The 24,699-nt window shown below is 43.1% G+C and overlaps 1 protein-coding gene across 2 annotated transcripts in view; it reads left to right on the top strand.

The window, feature by feature from the left end:
- Positions 1-24,699, top strand: part of LOC137658448 (uncharacterized) — a 413,371-nt gene continuing 388,672 nt past the window's right edge. For both annotated transcript variants that reach the window (XM_068393174.1, XM_068393173.1), the window contains exons 1-3: positions 1-100; positions 9,628-9,914; positions 21,222-21,396. In XM_068393174.1, the coding sequence (XP_068249275.1) occupies positions 9,647-9,914; positions 21,222-21,396 (443 nt within the window). In that variant the 5' untranslated portion in view covers positions 1-100; positions 9,628-9,646. The remainder of the gene's footprint in view (positions 101-9,627; positions 9,915-21,221; positions 21,397-24,699) is intronic.

Below are 24,699 nucleotides of genomic sequence, written 5' to 3'. Positions count from 1 at the left end.
CTACTGCGTCTGTGAGTTCTGCTCTCAAGTTGCGAGAGTTTGCTTTGGTGACTTGTGCCAGATCTGTCAGCTACTGTCTTATTGTTAGTCATTGAAAAAGGTTAGTGGTGTGAAATTCTTTGAAATTATGATGTCGTATTTTCATTAAACGTCTGTTTACTCTAACGATAGTTGACATAGTATTTGTATGAACAAAATCAGCTGCTTTGTCGTCTTTGTTTCGAGCAACGAGAGTGAATCATTTTCCGAGTTGTTTTGACCTCATCGGCCATGTTTCTCTGGTTCACTTTGCAACCTCGAACACAATAAACCGATTAGCATTTTTGTATAATATCCCCTTCGTTTATTGCAATTCATACCGCTAACCCAATGGACGTATAATGATTTATTTATTTTGCATGTGAATAAAGATGAGAATGCGTAGGCTTGTCATTATGATCTATATTTGCGAAATGAAACTTCGTTTTTGAGTCATTATCGAGACAGGGTTCAAGTCAATCAAAATGTTCACAAATGATGGTTCGGTGCAATACGGAAATTGTATCATTGAATAGGAAGTGAGGGACTTTTGAATTGATCCCATACATCTCTTAATTCCGGTTAGATTACTTAGCCTATACATAAATAGGTGGAATTTAGTGTAGGCGTTAATTAACCTTAAACCTACGTTTATTTTGAAATTAATCCAAGAACGCCGTGATGTAATTTGACATTTTGCAATATATGGGCATATATTATGAAGTATATTTTTCCAGTTTCAGCTCAATAAGGTAAAAGCCTCGTAATATGCATTGATTTACCTCTGAAACAAACAAACCATTGGAGAAATTTAATAATTTTCCAATAATTATGTTCATAGTCATATGCTTTTGACAACTGTCCAATTGTTAGGCAATGTACACTTTTTTTTTTCTTTTTACATACATGTAAATTACATGAGTCAGGTGTGGTGTGGGAAATCTTTTATTGATTATTCTGGAGTAAGGAAAAAAAAATAATTTGAAACAAGAAAAACTAAGAAAATAGGCTCATAGTATGTGTTTTGTGTGCAGTATAATCAATAATGATATCAATGAGAATAGAACGTGATATTGAAGGTTTGAAAATATTCCATCAGTAATGATGGCTATTTCCAAGCCTAGTCCCAAGATTCAATGTCTTGTATAATTGTTGAATTTTATTGAAAAGTTCGGTTGTAAAGCTGCACTCAAATGTTATAATATAGTCGTCTCATTGAACGTCCTTATGACAAAGGCTGAAATACTTTTCATCCAGTAGTACATAAGGGATACAACCTAACCTGAAGTAGGGTAAGGAATAGGCCTACAATCCACCCTAACCTAAAGTAGGGTGCGAATGTAGTCTTTCCTCGGAACAGTATACTGTACATTAAACATTTATGTATGGACGGTACAATACTTTATAACCATTCATGAATACGACTGTTTTAGTATTTCTAGTCACACAATCTTATTTTTATCAGTCTAGTTACTTCCATGTAGCTTTTCCTGGAAACTCCACTTTTGCATAAAGGTAATTAAAAGTTATTTTTGTCATATGTTAGTTCAGTGTTAGGGGCATTAGCTTTTTACATATGATTTCCTTACAACTTGAACTTGTTGGCGATTGTAGTCGTTATTATTATTACTAGTACGTGCTAAGCTACAACCTTAGTTGAAAAAGCAGACTGCTATTAGCCCGAGGGCTCCAACAGGGAAAATACCTCGGCGAGGAGAGGAAATAAGGAAACTACAAGAGAAGCTACTAACAACTAAAATAAAGTAATCTAAGAACAGCAACATCATTAAACTAAATCTTTTGGTTAATATAACTATAAAAACTTTAAAACCCAGGAGGAAGAGAAAGAAGATAGAATAGTGTGACCGAGTGTACCCTCAAGCAACAGAACTCTACCCCAAGACAGTGAAAGACCCTGGTACAGAGGTTATGATGCTACCTAAGACCAGAGGACAATGGTTTGATTTTGGAGTGTCCTCCTAGAAGAGCTGATTACCATAGCTAAAGTCTCTCTTCTACCCTTACCAAAAGAAAGTAGTCACAGAACAATTACAATGTAGTAGTTAACCCCTTGAGCAAGGAAGAATTGTTTGGGAATCTCGGTGTTGTCAGGTGTATGAGGACAAATGAGAATATGTAAAGAATAGGCCAGACTACTCTGCGTATGTGTAGGCAAAAGGAAAATGACCCGTAACCAGAGAGAAGGATCCAATGTTGTACTGTCTGGCCAGTCAAAAGACTCAATAACTCTTTAGCAGTGATATAGCATGTGTTTATGGAACTTTTTACCTACTGTAGAACCTTCAGTAACTTTTCAAGACAGATTTGTGGCCTTTGAAAGATTTAACAATCGAATGTTATTTAGTGGATGATATGCTGACTGTTGAAATGGTAAAGGAGGCTGGATTATCACATTAGCTTATTTTGGTGTACTGTATTTAGAAATTGCACTTGCATTGCCAGAAAGTTTGGGTCCAATTTACAGTTCGTGTAGATTTTTATTATTTTGATACAGTTATAGCCCTTTTCAATCAATATGAAAAATTTGGAAGTAATTCGAATTTTTCCTAATGATACAAATCTGGAGCTATTTACATTGATATTACTTTTGGCCTTGCTGAAAGACAAGCCATAAAACTTCTAGCGAGGGATAACTACCCCAACCGCTAGTTAGAGGGAGGGGTGGGGGGTAGCTGGTTACCCTGCTCACTCACAAACCTGGGCTGAGCTCCCCCTCTGCTTGAAGGCAGGACTTTCTCGGGTGACAGGTGTTGATGGACCAATATGTATAAATAGCTCCAGGTTTGTATTGTTAGGAAAAATACAAGTTACTTCCAAATTTGTCATTTATTCCATCACTGTACAAACCCTCGCTATTTATAGGGATGACTTATCTCATAGGAGGGTGGAAGTCCATACCAACTAGCTCTTGGTTTTGACCTGGGATTCTTTTCTTATGATACAGATCGTAATCAGAGGGAACCCTAACACCTCGATAAAAAAAAAAAATGTGCTGTGCACGATCAGCAACCTACACAAGCTATGTGCTCGGGATACTAGCAATGTGACTGGTCAAGGTATGAGCTCTCAGAGTCATAGGAATCCTTACCAGTATGATAGACATAGCCCAATCCCCGCCTCGTTAGAGGTATTGGGGACACAACACGTATTATTTCTATACTAGGTCACACAAGGGAAATGGTTCTTACCTACAGAAAGGCGAGCTCAGCTGTGCCGAGTACCCTGGTGCTGATTCCCCAAGAGATGGGAAGGGGAAGGAAGAAAGGAAGCTAGTCATTCTTAATAATTCACCACAGACTAACCCCAGGTAACCTTAGTCCTCAACTCTCTGCTGCTTGTCATTCAAGGATCCTGAGGTGTTTAGACCACTTGTTGTGCAGCCACAAAAGACCAATGGAAAATATTTCCATGCTCCTGTGGGTCACATCGTGCAGGTAATGGGTGGTGAAGGTCGTCTGACGCTTCCACATGCTCGCTTGCAGAACCTACGTAAAAGAGCACTGTAGTTCTTTTTGAATGCCAGGGACACTGCAATGCCCTGATTTCATGGGCTGTGGGTCATGGTGGTGGAGGAGGGTTAGGATTGTGATTGCCATTTCAGTGACTGCATATCTATGTAGAGATGGTGTTTTACGTGACCCTCCTTTTGACCTTAACCGTGCTGACAAAGAGTGCCGACGTAAGGGGGTGAGCTGCTGCTGTTCTCTTGAGGTAACACCTCAGACTTTTCACTAGGTAAAGTACTAGTTGGTCTGGGTCTTTGGTTACTGAACGAAGACTCCTTATCTGGATGGGCCAGGATCTAGGATCCAATATGCCCGGATTTTGAGTCTTAGCAATAAACTAATGGACAAAGTTAAGAATTACCTCCCCCCATCCCCTTGAATGGGCGACGTCCTGAGAAAGACAGTACAGTTCACTAACATTTGGCTGAAGCCAAAGCGAGCAGGAGCACTGTCTTCAGAGTTAAGGTGGCGATCTGTAGCCTGGCGTAATGGTTTGTAGGGGGCACTCTTCAGAGACTGAAGGACGCGAGCCATGATCCAAGGAGGAGGTCTAACTAAAGTCTGGGGGCAAGTGATCTCATAACTTCGTATAGGGAGAAAAAGTTCCAATGAAGAGGAAATATCCACTCCTTTCAGTTTAAAGGCCAGACTCATAGCTGACCGATAGCTTTTCACTGCTTAAGCCGAGAGGAGCATTTCTTCCCGAAGGTATACAAGAAACTCCGCTATTGCTGGAATAGTGGCATCGAGGGGAGAGAGATCCCTTCTAAGACACCAACCAAAGAAGACAGTCCACTAAGCCTGGTAGAGTGATACCGAAGATTGCTGAGGTGTTCAGCTATCCTTTTTGCAACTTGATGCAAAAATCCTCTCTGAGTGATGAGGTGCTGAACAGTCTCCAGGCATGAACCTGAAGCAAAGTTACGGCCTTGTGGAAGATGTTCAATTATGGCTATTTGAGTAGATCGTGATGAGGAGGGAGTTCTCTCGTAATTTCCATCAGGAGGTGTAAAAGGTCTGTAAACCACTATTGGGGATGCCATAACAGAGCTATTAGCGTCATTTATAGGTTTTCACATATTCTGGTCTTATTGAGGACTCTTCTCATCAGACAAAATGGAAGAAAAGTGTACAGATCGATGTTGTCCCGCTACTGTTGGAATGCATCTTGCCAGAGAGCCTGGGGATCCGGGACTAGGGAACAGTAGAGTGGGAGCCTGAAGTTCAGAGCCGTTGCAAACAGGTCCACAATCGGGGAACCTTTGTAAGTCACGACTTTGTTAGCTACTAGATGATTCAAAGACACTTGGAGCTTACTATCTGAGTCGTTCTGCTCAGGTTGTCTGCAAACACATTCCTCTTGCCTGGAACGAAGTGAGCCGGACACCGAGTTGTCTTCTGTCCATCTGAGTATCTCTACTGCTAGATGGCATAGGGGCTGTGAAAAGGTACTTGTTTGTTTATGCACGCCACTACCGTATTATCACTTATAAACACTGTGGAGTGCCCCGCCAGGAAGTGCTGGAACTTTTGGAGGGCTAGGAAGGCTGCCCTCATCTCTAGGAGACTTATATGCTGATACCTTTCTAATTCGGACCAAAGGCCGGATGTGGTGGGGTGCAGCATGTTGGCCTCCCACCCTTCTTGTAATGCATCTGAATGGAGCATCAGTTCCGAGGGGGTAACGAGAAAGTCTGCCCCTTTGCAGAGGTTCTTGTCTGCCACCCACCATCCGAGGTTCATCTGTTTCTCTAAACATATCTGGATCAGGATGTCCTGGGAATCGCTTGCTTGATTCCACTGGGACTTAAGATCTTATCCTGAGGCAACCGTTGGGAACCAGATGGATCAGGGATGATAGGTGACTATGAAACACAACCAGTGCTGGGCTGGGAGTTCTTCTCACCTGAAAAAGGGCCTGGCCCTGCTACCTTCCTCAGCTTCTGTACTCTTTTGCCTGATGGGAAGGCTTTGTGCTGAACGGTGTCTTTAATCATGCCTAAGTGTATCAGTCTTTGAAAGGGGAGCAGGCTTTACTTCTCCAGATTTACCATGATCCCCAGATCTTGGCAAAACCCTAGAAGTCTGTCTCTTTGTTGAAGAAGGGTAGCCCCCAAGTCTGCTAGAGTCAACCAGTTATCCAGATATCTGAGGAGACTGATGCCGATTCTGTGAGCCCAAGCTGACACTAGGGTGAACACTCGTAAAAACCTGAGGTGCAGTGGAAAGTGAAGCACAACACTTAGAACTGGTATTGTTTGTTGTCGAATATGATCCTTAGATACTTCCTTGAAGATGGATGGATTGGGATCTGGAAGTATGCGTCCTTGAGATCCAGTGTACACATGAAGTCCTGTGGTCTTACCGCTTGTCTGACCGTATCCGCTGTCTCCATCTTGAAGGAAGTTTGCATGCTATACTTGTTCAAGGCAGTAAGGTTGATGTTCAGCTTCCAGCATACAGATGCTTTTTTCACAAGAAAGAATAGACTGAAGAAGCCTGGGGACGTGTTGAGGACCTATTGGAGAGCACCCTTCTCCAACATGGTCTGGACTTTGAACTCCTTCATAGATCCCTTCGCTTATTTTTTCGTGTAGGAGTTTGACAGCACTGGATCCCGAGTCGGTGGAGGGAGAGATTAAATGAACGGGACACAATACCCTGAACGAATCACTGAGACCGTCCAGGGTTCAGCCCCGAGCTGCAGCCACCTCTGGCAGTGGCTTTGCAAGCATCCCCCCACAGGTGGCAAGTGGGAGGATTGCCCATCTTAGCAGGAGTGGCCTTGGCCACCACCCATTTCCCGTCCCTCCACGGAAGGACTTAGACCTTATACGATCTATGTTGTAAAAGGGTTTCTTGGAGATCTACGTTGTGGGAGCCATAGCCCTACTTGTCTGCTGTTTTGGTGGAGGTTGTTTCTTTTGTGGCGTAGCTTGGTAGGATCTCGATGTCATGGCCCTTAGGGAAGGGAGTACCGGTTAGACTTCCTCCATCTCTCTGCCACCCGCTCGACGTCTTGCAGCTCCAGGCTTTTACAGTTGAATTTTTCTTGTGAAAAAGGCGACGGGAGGCTGGAGACCAGTCATAAATTTTTCCCCCCTAAACAATTTTGTTACACACTGTTCAGGATAGAGATGGCAGACACGGTCATCAAGGACACATACTTCCAGATCCCAATCCATCCGTCTTCCAGGAAGTATCTCGGATTCATACATGAGGACATGATATACCAGTTCGTCTTGCAACAGACCCTTAGGTCTTTACTAGGTGGTTTGCCCTTGTGTCAACTTGGGCTCACAAGAATGGCATTCGTCTCCTCAGATATCTCGACGACTGGCTAGTTCTGGTAGACTCAGAGACTACCCTTCTTCATCACCGAGACATGCTTCAAGAGTTTTGTCAGGATTTGGGGTCTTGATAAATCTCAAAGTCATCACTGCCTCCTTCTCAGAGACTGGTATACCTTGGTATGAGCATAGACACCGTCCAACAGGAAGTCTTCCTACCAGACGAAAGAGTACGCAGGCTGAGAGAAGTGGCATTACCCTTCCTCAGACGGGAAGATCTACTGACTTGTCAATGGTTGCGTCTGTTAGGTCACCTAACCTCTCTCCTCCGTCTAATTCAAAACGGCTGTCTCAGGATAAGATCCCTGCAGTGGCAGCTGAAGTCTGTGTGGATCCAACACTTAGATCTGATGGACATTCAAGTTCCAGTCGCTCAAGAACAAGTGACGAAAACTTTTGCTGAGGTCAAGATCTTCTCGTCCCTCCTCCGGACTTGAAGCTCTATACAGTTGCAGCAAAAGAAGGATAGGGGCCCCACTCGCTGTATCACACGATCTCCGGCCTTTGGTCAGAGTCCGAAAGGTATCAGCATATAAATTTTCTAGAGATGAGAGCAGCATACCTAGCTCCTCATCAGTTCCAACAGTTGCTGGCAGGTCACTCTGTGGTGTTGATGAGGGACAACACCACAGTAGTGGCTTAGAAGGCGGTACCTTTTCGCAGCCTATATGCTTTCTTGCAGTAGAGATTCTGAGATGATCAGAAGAACATTCGGTGTCCCTATTGGCTTGCTTCATTCTAGGCAAGAGGAATGTGCTTGCGGACAATCTGAGCAGAGCGACTCTGATAGTAGGCTCCGAATGGTCTTTGAATCCTCTGATTGCCAACAAAGTCCTGACTTTGTGGGGTTCCCCGACAGTAGACCTTTTCCCAACATCTCTAAACAGCAAGCTTCCACTGTACTGTTCTCCTGTCCCAGACCCTCAGCCTCTATGGCAGGATGCATTTCAACAACAGTGGCACAACATCGACGTGTATGCCTTTCCCCCGTTCTGTCTGATGAGAAGATTGCTCAATATGAGCATCTGAAAATCTAATGATGACCCTTGTAGCTCTTTCATGGCATCACGCAGAGTGGTTCCAGGATTTCATGCAATTACTGGTACTGTAGATCTATCGAGAGAACTCCCTTCACAGCCAAATCTACTCAAACAACCACACGCAAACATCTTTCACAAAATAGTGCAGTGGCTTTAACTTTATGCCTGGAGACTATCCAGCGTCTCCTCTCTCAGAGAGGATTTTCATAAGTTGCTTAGAGAATGTCCAGATACTTGCAAAAGTCCTGAGCCTCAGTGTACCAGGCTAAATGGACGGTCTTTTGTGGTTGGTGTCATAGAAGGAATATCTCCTCTCGATGCCACTATCCCTTTAATAGTGGAGTTCCTTGTATACCATGGGGAGGAAAAGATCCTTTCAGTCTCAGCGGTGAAAGGCTATCGCTCAACATTGAGCCTCACTTTTAAGCTGAAAGGAGTGGATATTTCCTCTTCGTTAGAGCTTACTTTACTCATACGGAGTTATGAGATCACTTGCTCCCGGTCTGAGATCAGCTCCTCCTTTGGACGTGGTTTGCTTAGAGTCATTAATTTAATATACTGTCCACGTCCCCATTGCTTCCGGCGAGGTAGGCAATGGGTAACGTCTTTGTTTATTTCCTATTTATAAACTTGGAATGTACTTCCATACACATTCATATGATATCTCATGACAACCGGATTGCTCAGGCCGCTATCATACTCACTTTGTATTGTTAGCGATGTGTCAAGATTTCCCTAGACCACAGTCATTACAGTACTGTACTAGGTAAACCTGGGTCAATGTCCATGCCAGAAATTAGGACTTCCACCCTCTTAAGAGTGAGTCATCGACATAAATAACGGATGGTTTGTTAGTATGGGAACAAATGACAGATTCGGAGATAATTTGTATTCTTCCTTAACTAATACAAATCTGTAGTTAGGCCCATTTATGAGAATTGGCGTGCCATCACCTGCCCCCCAGTAAGTCCTGCCTGCAATCAAAAAGTGACGTAGCGTAAAGCTGTGAGAAGTATATATAGGTGGTTGGGTACCCCCCAGTCACCCCCTGCCTCCCCACTCAAGTGGTTAGGCATGGTTGCCACCTCACACTTTTTAGTCTAATGGCTACCTTTCAGCTTTGCCGAAAGATAATCCACATAAATAACTACAGGTTTGTATTAGTTAGGAAAAAATACAAATGATCTTTGAATTTGTCATTTTTATTATGTTTTATGAAATAAAGGAAGGACATGTACGAGGCTTTTGTTCTACAGCGGACTATTAACGGCTGATGATGATGATGAAATAGACTTTAATTGAATATTAAAAAGATCGGGACTTATTGAGAATGAGGCCGTGGCAGTTGAAGCATAAGCCAATTTTTTTGTGCAATTGAAGAAAACACTGAACTAATGTGTTTCTCAAAAGTAAATTTGCTGTCGAGAATCACACCTAATATTTTATAAGTCATACAAAGTTAAGGAAAAATTGTCAATGCTGAGATCCGGATGTTGAGGAGCCACGGTCCTTGACCTACTTACAGTCATACTTTGAGTCTTGTTAGGTTTCAACTTCATACCCCATAATTTGCACCATGCACTAATTTTAGCTAGATTTCTATTAAGGGATTGTTTCTGGTTAATTTATGCAGATTACAGCAGTGTATGAATTGCATTGTTCTAGTTTAGCTGAATTATTTTCTGTCCACAGGAACAGTTTTCTAGACAAAATGAAGAAGAAGCGTTCAACTGTATGGAGACATTTTAAAGAAGAACCTGGTAATAAAGTTTCTTGTAGGACATGTCACAAGATTCTTACAAACCACGGCAATACTTCCATTATGTTACGTCATCTGCGTGGTAAACACCCTGAACTGGTTGGCTGTCTTTTAGAGTTAGATGGCCCAACTGTGACTGGAGAGGTTACTTGGCCTGTGGATAACCAGCCTCAGCAAGTGGTGGTGGATGAAGCTGAAGCTGTTGTAGATAATACATCAGGTACAGTAGTCTATTATGATCACTTAGTAAATTTGATTATTGAGAGATTTGGAGAAAGGTAGTATTCTATAGGTGGAAGTATGGAGAAAGTACAAGACTTATGAAAAGAACTATGCTTTGTGCTCTTCAATAGGTAGACTTTTTTTTTTTTTTGACCGATATAAATCACTGTTTGTTCCGTAACTGGAATACAAACACGCTACTTATTAGGGGTATTACTTTATAGCAAAGCTGAAAGGACGAGCCTTTAAAATTTAGCGAGGGTTAACTATCCATCCCGCTAGTTAGCAGGGCGTAGGGGTGTTAGCTAGCTACCCCTTCACTCATACACCTGTGACTGGGCTTCACTTTACTTTTGGCTCGGAGGGTGTGCTGTCGCCACTTTTCCTCCTCGCCTATTTTGGACTGTCATTAATTTTTGTCTTTTTAACTTTGTTTTTCAATATTTAACTTAGCCGGTGATTATATAAGCTGCAACTCTGTTGCTCGACAGAAAACTCTACGTTAAAAATCCGCCAGCGATCGCTATGCAGGTAGGGGGTGTACTTCAACAGCGCCATCTGTCGTGCAGGTACTCAGTGCTCAATGTAAACAAAGAACTCAATTTTCTCTCTGTCGGGCTACCGGCAAGACCTACTAATTCGCTGTTGCTAACTGGATTTGTTTTCACAACTATTGGTGAAGTACACTATTCTAGTTTTGAGCTTTCGCTATGCAGGTGTTTTATCTTCATCTCAAAACTTGAACTCGTTTTGGATAGATTTAATTATGGTGACAAAGAGAGTATGGACTTTCTTTCACTTTTAAATGGCCGACCCTTCCCTTAGACGGAAGTGTGTTTAGGCTTTTAGTAATTATCTTATCACGTTATAGATTTTCCTCTATATATTTTATATCTCTCCGCCTTTATTAGGCCTCTTCGATTAACTTTCCATTTTTTATAAACATATAAAATAAATTTTAATGCTTTGTTTATATAGACCTTTCCTGAGAGTAGGCGGTCCTAACTTGGAAACCGAAGTTAATCAACATTGAGCCCTTTATATCGTCTTTAGCTTTTAAAGGTTTTAAAACTTTTTAAATGTAATATTTTATGAAAGAATTTCTTTGATAGTCTTCGTACTGTTTTCAAAGATGAACTAACGTTTAGTTTTTTTATGCTACGCAGTTGTTGACGTTCAGGACGTTCAACATGCGCTCTATCGTTACGATAGAGAGAGAGTGTATCACGGTTTCACTTTGCAGTAAGAGTAAATCGATTCTGACGTTTTGTTCATTCTTTCTTAGCTTAAATGTTTTAAATTCTAATTTAAAGGAACTTTTTAATTGAAAAACCTTTCAGTTTTTTCCTTTAGTCAAATAACATGTTTTTTTGACGAAATATAATTGGGCTCTTCTCTTAGGTGCGAAATCAAGAGAGAAAGAGAGAGAGAGATAGAGACGGAGGGAGAGAGAGGAGAGAAAACGTTCCGTTCAAGCGGGTAACGTTGTTCTCGTGTTACTCTCGTCCCTAGTCTCTGCACGGGGAGGAAGGATAAAACGTTTTTAGGTTTTTATTCTCGTCCCCAGGCTATGTGCGGTGAGAGATTGAAAACGTAGTTATATGAACTAGTGTTTAGTCTCTTTCCCAGCCACTGATTTTTCTTTTTATCTTAAAATATGTTTTCTGTTTTTTGCTGGTATTATGACCTTGCATTATACGACTAATTTCGCATTTACTACCTTTTAATGAAGGGTAGAATTGCGTGTTTCAGGTAGAAATAAGTGCAAAACAGAAAATCGAAGTGATAAAGTGATATGCGCAAAGGGTTACAGTGTTGCGTCCGAGGGTTCGTCTGTTCGTGCCTGTCGTTCACCTAGTCCGGGACCTCTTGCAAGCTCCCAAGCCCAGGGGAGAAGTAATGTCAAAAGACTTATGGGTTCGAGAGGCCTTGACCAACGAACAGACGTTTTCCCTCTATGGTATCGGGTGTTTCTTACCAAGATCTCCCCTACCATAAGACGAGAGAGACGTTGTTTCTCCTCGCCATCCGTAGGCTTTTCGCATAAGAAACCTGTCACAAGGTTTCGAAGCCCTTAAGCGAAAGTCAGTCCTTTCAGGACAGGTCCAGCGTCCTGGTTACAGCCATTAGGACAGCTCTGACCCTATGCAGTCATCGGATAACTGCTCGCCGCCTAACAAAAGCGTAACACAGACTCCGAAAGTCTTTTTTTATAGGCAAAGTGTTGCGGTCACAGACGTTACCCTCGTCTATTACCACAACCATTTCCGTTGATCCTTAAGGGGTTGTATGGCAAAACATGCAGTATATGCTTGCCTCCCTTATGGAAGACTATTCTGTCGATTAGTCCGTTGAGTCTAGCCGTTTATCTCATCGATATCCTGGCTTTCAGCCAACCTAACGTTCCTTTGTGCTTACTGTTGACGTTGGCGTAGCTTAGTCACGTCAGTCAGGTTGTTTAGAACCACACTCGATGCGGTCTCGTGTGGTTTTTCAGCCGCATTTGGACGTTAGGCCACTGGCTGATGCTCCTGTTGACGTTCTAGACGTTCACTAACAATCGGAGTTGACTTGTTTTGACGCGTGCGTCAACCTCCGCATTCTAGAGTTGTTTTGACTGCTCAGTCTAGGCAGTCAAAGCAGTCTTGAGTGGACGCTGTACGTCCTCACGCACCTGTTGTGGTTGACAGTTCAGTTGTTGACAGTTCACAGACTGTCAAGCAGTTACATGACGTTGCGTTCTGGTCCGCTACTAATGCACCAGTGAGAGACTCAGCTTTTATCGGACAAGGTTCCTGTAGATGAGGAAGTTGCTGTTCTCCCTCCTACTGATATTCCCTTGAGGACTCTGTCAGATGGAGAGGAGCCTTAAGCTGCTTAGCCTCCTATGGACTTTAATTAAATCATGATGATTTTTTTAAGGATCTTCGTCCGGATCTTGTAACTGCTGCTCCTCGTTCGCCTAAACGTCAGAACTTACACTAGGCCTAGCTACTTCGAAGCCGTTGTTTTTAAGCTAGTGCTCTCTCACTCTCCTAGAGAGCGTTACGTTGGCTAGGCGACTGGTTTTTCACCAGGAGGAGTTTGGGGGATACAGCCTTTGCTTTCACTTCTTTTAAACTGGTTTATAGAGCGAGAGTCTGATATGACACGAGAGAAGTTCTCGGCTTGGGAGTTCATGCCTCTGCCCAGATACACTTCTCAATTCTGGTAGACTCTCCCTGGCGCCTAGGCAGGAGACGCTCCAAGTTGTTTACAGGTCAACTTCTCAGCTGTTGTCGAGCCTTTGAAGTTTTGCTGTACTATTATGTCACGCATAACAAGGCTTTCAGGGATGGTAAACGGTTCCGCCTCAGTCGCTAACCCCGTCTGTTGCCACACCTGCTCCCGTAGACCCTAAATGGGCTTTGCTGCAAGACATGCAGTCCAAGCTTGCGTCCTTGATAGAGGACTTAAATGCGGAGAAGAACCTTCTGGCCAACAACCTTCCAACCGGTCGGTTGTGCGCCCTGTTGACGCTGAGGTAACCTACTCGCGTCTGCCAGTTGAGGTGGTTCCTCCACCGATGCGACCCAGTGTGGGTTGCCAGCCGCACGTTGACGTTAAGCGACGCTCGGAGGTGGTTGTTGACGTTCAGGACGTTCAACAACCAGCAGAGGTGATTTGTTGTGACGCAGTGCGTCAACCTCAGCAACCCGGTAGGGTGTTGACTGCACAACCCAGACGGTCTAGACAGTTTCGGGTTGACGCTGTGCTTCCTCGCGCACCCATGGTTGTTGACAGTTCACAGACTGTGCAGCAGTTCCATGATATTGCGTCCGGCTCCGTCACGCATCCACCAGTGCGACCGGATTCAGCGAGTCAGACGTTGCCCACTCCGTTGCCGTTTCCTCATCAGTTTCGGATGAGGAACCCTCTGATGAGGACGTTGCTGAACAAGACGATCAGCCCCCAGCCCTGCTATCCATCCAGAAGATGCTGAAGAAGGAACGCTGCTCACTCAGGCTGTGAATGAGTCTGGTAGGGACGCTGTCATCCGTGGATCAATTTGTGTCACTAGGAAGACTACACCTCCGTCCTCTTCTATACCATCTAGCTTTTCACTGGAAAAAGGACAAGACGCTAGAAGTGGTCTCGATCCCGGTTTCCGAAAAGATAGTCTTGTCTGACTTGGTGAAAGGACTATATCAACCTAAGAGAGGGTCTTCCCCTGACTGTTCAGACTCCCAACCACGTTCTCTTCTCGGACGCATCGGACGTAGGCTGGGATGCGACATTAGACGGTCGGGAATGCTCGGGATTATGGAACTCGAGTCAAAGGACAATGCATTTCAACTGCAAGGAGCTACTGGCAGTACGTCTGGCCTGGAAAAGCTTCAGGTCTCTCCTTCAAGGCAAAGTGGTGGAGGTGAACTCGGACAACACCACGGCTTTGGCGTACATCTCCAAGCAAGGAGGGACCTACTCTCTGACGTTGTACGAGATCGCAAGGGACCTCCTCACCTGGTCAAAAGGTCTAGACATATCACTAGTAACGAGGTTCATCCAAGGCAACTTGAATGTCATGGCAGATTGTCTCAGTCGGAAGGGACAAATAATTCCAACAGAATGGACCCTCCACAAGGATGTATGCAAGAGACTTTGGGCCACCTGGGGCCAGCCAACCATAGATCTCTTCGCAACCTCGATGACCAAGAGGCTCCCAATATTTTGCTCACCAATCCCGGACCCAGCAGCAGTTCATATAGATGCCTTTCTCCTAGATTGGTCACATCTAGATCTATATGCATTCCCTCCGTTCAAGATTGTCAACAAGGTACTGCAGAAGTTAGCCTCTCACGAAGGGACAAGGTTGACGCTAGTTGCTTCCCTCTGGCCCACGAGAGAATGGTTCACCGAGGTACTTCGATGGCTAGTAGACGTTCCCAGAACACTTCCCCTAAGGGTGGACCTTCTACGTCAGCCACACGTAAAGAAGGTACACGAAGGCCTCCACGCTCTTCGTCTGACTGCCTTCAGACTATCGAAAGACTCTCGAGAGCTAGAGGCTTTTCGAAGGAGGCAGCCAGAGCGATTGCTAGAGCAAGGAGAACATCCACCCTTAGAGTCTACCAATCGAAGTGGGAAATCTTCCGAAACTGGTGCAAGTCAGTATCCGTTTCCTCGACCAGTACCTCTGTAACTCAAATAGCTGACTTCCTCTTATATCTGAGGAAAGAACGATCTCTTTCAGCTCCCACTATCAAGGGTTACAGAAGCATGTTGGCATCAGTCTTCCGTCACAGAGGCTTAGATCTTTCCAACAATAAAGATCTACAGGACCTCCTTAAGTCTTTTGAGACCACGAAGGAGCGTCGTTTGGTTACACCTGGTTGGAATTTAGACGTGGTACTAAGATTCCTTATGTCAGACAGGTTCGAACCGCTACAATCAGCCTCCCTGAAAGATCTCACCTTAAAGACTTTTTCCTGGTATGCTTAGCCACAGCTAAAAGAGTCAGTGAGATTCATGCCTTCAGCAAGAACATCGCATCGGATTCTCCTCCGAAACGGCTACATGTTCTACAACTTGGTTTTCTAGCCAAAAACGAGCTGCCTTCTCGGCCTTGGCCAATATCGTTCGATATTCCAAACTTATCGTATGGTTGGAAATGAACTAGAAAGAGTGTTATGTCCTGTAAGAGCTCTTAAGTTCTATTTAAAACGAACTAAACCTTTACGAGGCCCGTCTGAAGCTTTATGGTGTTCAGTTAAGAAACCATCTTTGCCTATGTCAAAGAATGCTTTATCCTATTTTATCAGACTGTTAATACGAGAAGCTCATTCCCATCTGAATGAGGAAGACCAAGCTTTGCTGAAGGTAAGGACACACGAAGTTAGAGCTGTCGCAACTTCCGTGGCCTTTAAACAAAATAGATCTCTGCAAAGTATAATCGACGCAACCTATTGGAAAAGCAAGTCAGTGTTCGCGTCTTTTTATCTTAAGAATGTCCAGTCTCTTTACGAGAACTGCTACACTCTGGGACCATTCGTAGCAACGAGTGCAGTAGTGGGTGAGGGCTCAACCACTACAATTCCCTAATTCCATAACCTTTTTAATCTTTCTCTTGAAATGTTTTATTATTGTTTTTGGGTTGTCCGGAAGGCTAAGAAACCTTTCGCATCCTACTTGATTTGGCGGGTGGTCAAAGTAATTTCTTGAGAAGCGCCTAGATTAGAGGTTTTGATGAGGTCCTGTTGTATGGGTTGCAACCCTTGATACTTCAGCTCCTAGGGGTCGCTCAGCATCCTAAGAGGATCGCGAGGCTCCGTAAGGAAGACGTACTTAAAAAGGCAGAGTAATTGTTCAAGTCGACTTCCTTACCAGGTACTTATTTATTTTAAGTTTGTTATTTTGATAACTGCTAAAATGAAATAAAAAATCCTTAGCTCATAATAATGTAAACATTTATTGCTGGTCTCTACCCACCCCCCTGGGTGTGAATCAGCTTATATAATCACCGGCTAAGTTAAATATTGAAAAATGTTATTTTTATAATAAAATAAATTTTTGAATATACTTACCTGGTGATTATATATTAAAGGACCCTCCCTTCCTCCCCAATAGAGACGCAGTGGACCGAGGAGAAAATTGAGTTCTTTGTTTACATTGAGCACTGAGTACCTGCACGACAGATGGCGCTGTTGAAGTACACCCCCTACCTGCATAGCGATCGCTGGCGGATTTTTAACGTAGAGTTTTCTGTCGAGCAACAGAGTTGCAGCTTATATAATCACCGGGTAAGTATATTCAAAAATTTATTTTATTATAAAAATAACATTTTTCTATATACAGTACAGTCATACTTATTTACATGCAAGAATCTGCTTATGAAATTTTCACACTGCCAAACGAGGTGCGAATATTTTTATGATTCACATTGCAAAAAATGTTTCATGTTAAGAAAAGAGATTTGCCGGCCAGGCCGAGAATAAAATAGTCACCCATTAAAGAAAGTTAAAGAAAATGGGTTTACCCAATAGAAAATGTAGCTGTAGTCTATAGTAGGGGTAACTATAATAGTACAGTCCATATGGTACTGTATATTTTGTATATGTACAGGATTGTTCTGTATATATTGTCAAGAATTTTTCTTCAGTCTTCTTCCTTTTGTATTTTGGTCTCGCTCCCAATACCGTAGTTACCCCTTAAATGTTCTCTCCCACACTTAAGTTTTCTTTACTGAAAACATTGGGAGAACTGAACTGAACTCGTGACGTCACTGCGTAGAAATGCCCAGCAAAAGCCTTACGCCGGTGTATGATGGTGTTTTCGTCAAACTACTTGTGTCGAGATAAATTATTACACTGGTTTTGGATATAATTTTAATACTGGTGACTTAAATGCAGCCTTTATCTCTCACTATTAATTCTAGTCTCTTAATTTTAAGATGTATGCCCATCGCACCAGCCATTGCTAATTGCTCATTTAAATTATTAATTCTTAGCACTCCAGAATAGGTAGGGTTCTTGTGTATGTATATTTCCTTAGAGCTGCAAGATTTCTCTAAGTATTTTGTACAAAATCCTGCCTCCTTCTCACTCCCTACAACAATACATTGTCCTGCCCTAAAGTCCCGATATGGCACCTCAACTGCGTTATTCTATGCACCAGGACGCTCACCTGTTTTGAAAGGTGAAGACAGGTGAACCCAGGCAACCTAAGGGTCGACCCATTCGCGCACGAGCTGTAATTGTGACCGGCTGACCAACCAGGTCAGTCAATCTGTACATCTCTGGCTCCTCACCCCCCCTGGACTCCCACCAAACAAAGGACTGGGGATTTTTTGGGTCCTGCCAGCCGAAGATAGGGAAGACGAGCCTGGGAACTGTGCCAGCAATACCCTATCTACCAAGAAGCAAGGATTCCAGGGGTGGCCCAGTCAAGGGTGCAAACTAACCAGTCCACAGCCATTTGTGAGGACAGTTAAGGGCTCTTCCATCATTACTGTAAGGAGTGCAGGTAAAACATGTGGCCACTAGTTTTCCCCCATTTTAGCTTAGATTAATTTTTAGTTGATTTAGGTTTAACTGGCTTTTAAATATTTTGGGCTGAGTGTGTGGGATTGTGTATACAGGTTTTGCATATAACTTTTGCTTCAGGGACTAGTATAGTCTTGGGTCACAGGGCCGCGTACCTAACCCCATTGCAATCATTAATCATTGCAAGAGACCTCGAGTCATGCTTATTTTTATTGCCTTTTGATTTGCATTTCTTTTATTACATTTTGTGTTTGTTTGATCCTCTTTACTTGATGTTAAGATGTCCGTTTCTTTCAATGTAAATTTGTGTAATAAAGCAAGATTATGTTCAATACACCTTCGTATTTTTACTCCATCATCGATTTGATTATGTATACAGTATTATGAATATATACTCTCGGGACAGTATACCCGATATGTTGGAAGGAGTAAGCAAGTCTAAATAACAAGTGTGTTAGCGAGTGACTTAGTATGTAATCTCTATGCCTCGAAGGTAAAGATCCCTGTCTTTAACTTTACTACAATACATCACTGCTCCTATCCATTACCATTGTCTCAATAATTACTTAACGTAAAATTCCAGTCCATTATCTCACTGGGGTCCCTGAGATGGAGCCGAAACAGAGCCCAAGAGTGGAGATGACCTTAGACCTGACAAAGCTAGAGTAGGCCATCAAATTACTTTTATTTCACGTGTGGAGTTTTCAGGCCTCTGGACAGAGTACAGTTTTTCATTTAGAGTGAAGGTATGTGAACTAGGTCATCAAAGTTATTGACAGGGTGTTTGTGCCTTGAGTGATAGTACACCTTTTCCTCCCCTGCTGATCTTTGCCTACTAACGTAGGGAGACTTTCCCGGAACAACAAGTTCTCACTCAACAGTTAAATAAACAAAAACACTTTTCTCCACATGTATTATTTTCCATTTATTATTACATTATGTTCTAATAACTACTTAATTTACAGGTATTAAGAGTTAGTTTAGGTATATTGAATAGTTCAAATGTATTTGGCTGTACAGTATTTCATTGTAGTTATACTGTAGCTTTATTATAAGATTTAATGTGGTGTTTTGTAGGGTTTGGAACAAATTAGGCCATTTACTGGAGCTTCCGGTGCACTGCTTACCAGTACCGAAACCACAAGCATTTGGGTAGGATGCTTTTCAACATCCATGGGACAAGGTGGACGTCTATGTGTTCCCCTCCTTCTGCCTAGTAAGGAGGCTATTGAACAGGGTAAGGGCATTGCAAAATCTAGTAATGACCCTCATAGCTCTGCTGTGGCAACATGCAGAATGGTTTCCAGACCTTATGCATCTCCTCATAGAGGCACCAAGAGAGCCCCTCCACTTCCCGAGCTACTTGGCCAACCACACATGAAGATTTTCCACCAAGCGATACCATCACTTCATCTTCACACCTGGAGGCTATCAAGCAACTGCTCGCAAGAGAGGCTTTTCGAACCAGTTGCTAGGCGCATGGCAAGATACCTCCGGGAGTCGCCGTCTGCGGTGTATCACGCGAAGTGTCTGTCTTTTGTGGTGGGTGTCTCTCCACTCAGTGCGTGTATTCTAGCAGTAGCAGAGTTTTTACTATACCTCAGGGAGGAAAAACTCGACTCGGTATTGGTGGTAAAAGGCTTTCGTTCAGTTTTGAACATTGTTTTCGAACTGAATCGAGTTAACGTTTTCTCCTCGACAGATTAGTTGAAAGTTAGACTTCCTCCTTGGAACATTATCAGGGTTTTAGTTTCACGGAAAGGAGCTTCTAATGAGCCTCTACATCAAGCCTTGGATAAGGACTCGACCTTAAAGACGGTTTTCTTTTGCCCCTGACCTCTGCAGGTAGAGTCAGCGAGCTACATGGTCTTTCATACGACATCACCCATTCAAGGGGATGGGTGGCAAGTCACACTTAATTTTGTCCCTGAGTTTGTTGCAAAGACTCAAAATCCATCCTTGTGAATCCTAGATTCGGGCCCTTTCAGATTGGGAGTCTGATTGGTACAGACAATACTGATCAACTGTTACTATGCCCCGTAAGGACGATGAGGTTATATCGCATAAGAATGAGAAGAACTCGACCCCAGATCATCAAGCTGTTCATCCGCACTGGGAAGTCCAAGAGGAGAATAACGAAGAACTCAATCTCCTTGGATCAGGCAAGTAATAGAAATGACACGGGCCTCAGACACCTTGGCGACAGGTAGACGTCCTCATGCCCATGATGTCAGGGGAGTAAGTACCTCCCTGGCATTCCTAAAGAATTTTTCTGTTCTGCAGGTACTTCAAGCAGGCAGTTGGAAACATCAAACAATTTACCTCCCGCTACCTGCAAGACATAGCCCACAAGAGCCTAGACACATTCTCAATAGGTCCGGTGGTGGCTGCTCATAACGTGATCGAAACAGCTGAGCTCCCTTTTGTGACAAGTATCAGAGGTTTGAGGGTTGAGATTACACGCAAAATAAGTCTAGGATGAATGTGGGAGTGACTGGCCACTTCCTACTTCATCTTCTTTCTTCGGTGCAGTATTTTGGGAACTCTGCACAGCTGACCTCGTTCTTCTGTGGGTGAGTTTCATGCTTTTTGGACAACTGCATATACATGTATATATGTGTTATGCCCCTGTCCTCCTGTCAGTGGGAGGCGGGAAGAAATATACATTATTAGAGGGCCATGGCCCGAATAGCTACGATGTATGTTCCAAGAGAATAATTCCTTACTCTCCGGCAATGATTGCCCAGGCCGTTATCGTATTATGATAACATGGTGCAGGATCCCTCAAGGTATCACTATACAGGCCGTCCTGGGACAGTTGCCAGCCAGTATGTTTTGGACTTCCACCCACCTAAAGGTGAGTCTCCACAGTAAAGAGTGGAAGGTTTGTATTTTGCACAGGAACAAATAACAAATTTGGAAGTAATTTGTGATTTTTCCTAGCAATACAAACCTGGAGCTCTTTACACATACTAACCCGCCAGCACCAACCCCCTGAAAGTCCTGCCGCAATTACAAAAGTGATGGTTAGTCGCTAGTGCTGGTGTGAGCGCGAGGGTTAAACCCCCGCCCCAAGCTAACTAGTGGTGGGTAGTTACACCCTGACCAAAAACTTTTTGCCAAAATAATACTCCACAGTAAAGATCTCCAGGTTTGTATTGCTAGGAAAAAATAAAAATTCTTCCAAATTAGTCGTTTTTAAAGATAATGAGTTTTTAAGGGTGCAATCTTGTGACTAGTGATTGCTTTTGTGTAAATTTTCAGTAAAATATTTACTTTCACAGGTGGTAATAAGAAGCGTTCTACTGTGTGGAGACATTTTCAAGAAGAGGGAAATGATAAAGTCAGCTGTAGAATATGCCGTGAAAAACTGGCAAAACATGGAAATACATCTTCAATGCTGCGACACCTTCGTGGAAAACACCCACAGTTGAAATTACCCTTGTTTCAGAGTGAAAGGTAAAATACTTTGATTTCATTGTTATTTTGGATGATTTTTTATGACTGTATTTCCACCGAATTACAAACTCTTATTTTATGCTGAACTGCCAATCTTGATTATTTTGAAACCATAGAAATTAAAGGAACTGCTATTGGCATCAAGTAGATTAGCCATTTGTTAAGTGACGGTGGCTGATTTTGTGTATTTTAAAGACATAATTCTTATTATTATTACAGTGCTAGATAAGTTACAATCTTGGTTGGAAAAGCAGAATGCTACAAGCCCAAGGGCTCCAACAGGGAAAGTAGCCCTGTGAGGAAAGGAAATAAGGAAATAGGAAATAAGCTATATAAGTATTGAATATAAAATGTTTTAAGATCAGTAATAACGTTAAAATCGATCAGTCATACATAAACTTAAAAAATTAGACATGTCAACCTGTTTAACATAAAAGCATTTACAAAAAGTTTGAACTTCTGAAGTTCCTCTGATTCAACTTCCTGATCAGGAAGATCATTCTATAATCTGGTCATAACTGGAATCAAATTTCTAGATTATTGTGTAGTACTGTGTTGTACCTTGTGATGTAGAGGACCAGACTGTTAGAATTAACTGCATATTTAGTGCTACATACAGGATGGTATAGTCAAGGAAGATTCAAGTGCAATGAATGATCAGAATAATGAAACACCTTATGTAACATGTATAAAGAACTAACTGAATGACAGTGTTAGAGATTAATATCCAGATCAGGAATAAGAATTTTAATAGGCAGTAAGTTTCTATTCAACAAATTAAGACGAGAGTCGGCTGAAAACCAGACAGGCGAACAGTTGTACGTCAGTATATGACCTTTATCCCTTCTAGGAGCAAGCTCAGAACCCAAAATGCTCATAAACCAAAACACTTTTTCCAATTGAAAATAAAGGGAATTCATTTGATGCATTTCATACATCCATAAATACACATACTGAACAGTACACTAATTTTTAAAGGTTTGCAATGTTATTTAAAGAGCAAATTATAACCCCTAACATAATACAGATTAATAATTCATAACAACAAATACTGTAGAAATATTGACAAATTATCTCACATTTTAAGGAGAGTTGTGCTAGCATACAGGAGGAGGAGTCTCTTTCCGGGAGAACTTGAGGTAGAATATTGGTAGTTCTCTTTCTGGAACGTCCCTATTACTACTATGACAGAATCACTTAATTTACATTTTTTTCTGGCACCCTATACAAACCATTTTGCTCTTTACAGTGGATATTATTTTGGCAAAAGCTGAAAACTAGCCAATTTAGTTAGGTATAAATACTCACTGCTAGTTAGCGGGGTGTTAGACTGGCCACCCTGCTCACACCCACACCAATAACGTGATGTCACCTTTTATTTTGGCTTGGTGGAGAACAGACGTGCTGTCGTAGTCTTCCGTCAACCCTTTACTCTTTCCAACAATTGAATACAAACTGGCTTAAACTTAAGAAATTTCTACTTCTCTTGCTTTCCAACAATTGAATACAAACTGGCTTAAACTTCAAGAAATTTCTACTTCTCTTGCTTTCAGGGTGATTGTAACGTGAGGCTCCATGATGTGGGTTTGTCTTGGCATTGAAGAACGCCGATGCGGCACCTTCATGTAAGGTGTGGAGAAGGATCCTCGTCCTTTGTCCTGCATGCAAAGGTCACTCATGTATGCAGAAGTATCCTTGAGAGTTGTGTAGGGAGTATCCATCCTTCCAATGCCTGAGGTTTGGTAGGTGGTAGAAGAAAAAGGCCAAGGTGGACTCTTCCCTTTCGAGTTCATCCTCGAAGGCGAAGAAACTTCACCGCCTTACTCTGTTGGGTCGTTCCCGTCACTTTGACTCTGCTTCTTCAATCTCCTCCAAGGAGCAGTTGAGTAAGAGTGGTGGTCTTTTGACGCCCCTGACAACCTTGTGGTTTTGAGGACTCCATCGCTTATCGTAGAGAAGCGGTCCCACCCTTGTACGTAGGGGAGTCTATTTCTGCTGCCGCTGTGTGTCTGTTGTGGCCTTGCATGGGGCTTCAGGTACCCTGTGCAAGGAACAGCTGCTCGAGGTTCTTTGATTAGGGACACAGCGATAGTGTGCACCTGGCTGCCTCCACAGGGCTTGATCTCGGTCCTCCCCTTAGAGACATCGGAGGTCATGTACTAAAGGTGCATCTCATGTCACTACCCGTAATAACTTCAGCTTCTGCTTTTCCACCCTTTGTTCGTCCTGCTTCGGTGGACGAGCAAGAGGTGTGCCAGATGAGTACCCCTCAGTGTTATCCTTCGGGGTGAAACTAGAAACTAGCTAAGGCTATGTTTTGCAGGTCGCTATTTATGATGCCTGCCCCCAACCTAAACCTGCTCAGCATGTTCAGGGTGCGCAGAATCCACTGCATGTAGCTCTTCCACCTAATGAGGAGCAGCACTCGTCTCATTCACGAGAGAGGCTAGCTCTGTGGAACATAACTTTTCGGAGCTTGACGATGGTGGAGTTAGGTGGCTGTTCATAGCTCCTGCCCCTTGCCAGCATGTCCGTAGTACACTACAAAACGTTCTCCATACAAAACTTTTGTTTCGTGAGGCTAGTTCCTTCAGGATCTGTGCATCGGGTTTTGACCTCTCACTAGGGAGAACCTGCTGTTTTGCCGGCGCGCCAGCACATAGCAACACCCCAGCCTTCTTTACCTCTTCGGGAACAAAATCCTCCTCATTTAGGAGAGAGTAAGGCTGCTCACCAACCTCCTGCGGGAGGGAGAGAGAGTGCTTTTCCCTAAAGCAGGCTAGCGTGTAGAAGCACAGACCCTAATCTTGCGTGGTGTCATGCAGCCATCCACCAAGCACCAGTGAGGTTTGGGTGAGCTTCTCTGCCTGACAAAGATGATGTCTCCAGGTGCTACAGTATTTTGCGTCCATAAGATCAACTCCTTGTGAGAACTGGATCAGGTTGCCACAGAAGGAAAAGGATACTGTTCTGGACCTCTTCTGTGACAACCCTGGCCCACCAAGACTAAGGTAGCCTTGCCTTGTTCTAGAGCAGTTAAGGGTGCCAAGAAGAGGGTTTATGCCTAATTGGAAGGAGTTTCATAGCTCTTTCAGGTCGGTGAACTCGCTTAGTTTGCTTCCTCCTCCTTATGTATCTCAGAGGAACTATTTTGAGATTGTAGATGATGATTTGTCTCCCCTTCCTTTGGAACCAGCAATTCTAGCCTTGACTCAGAATATGCTTCTAGATAGTGTTGTTATTGTTAGTTGCTAAGCTACAACCCTAGTTGGAAAAGCAGGATGCTGTAAGCCCAGGGTCTCT

This window comes from Palaemon carinicauda, chromosome 19, assembly GCF_036898095.1.
Source record: "Palaemon carinicauda isolate YSFRI2023 chromosome 19, ASM3689809v2, whole genome shotgun sequence".
Lineage (NCBI taxonomy): Eukaryota > Metazoa > Arthropoda > Malacostraca > Decapoda > Palaemonidae > Palaemon > Palaemon carinicauda.
Note: the sequence above shows the minus strand (reverse complement) of the source record. Positions and strands in the feature narration are given on the sequence as shown.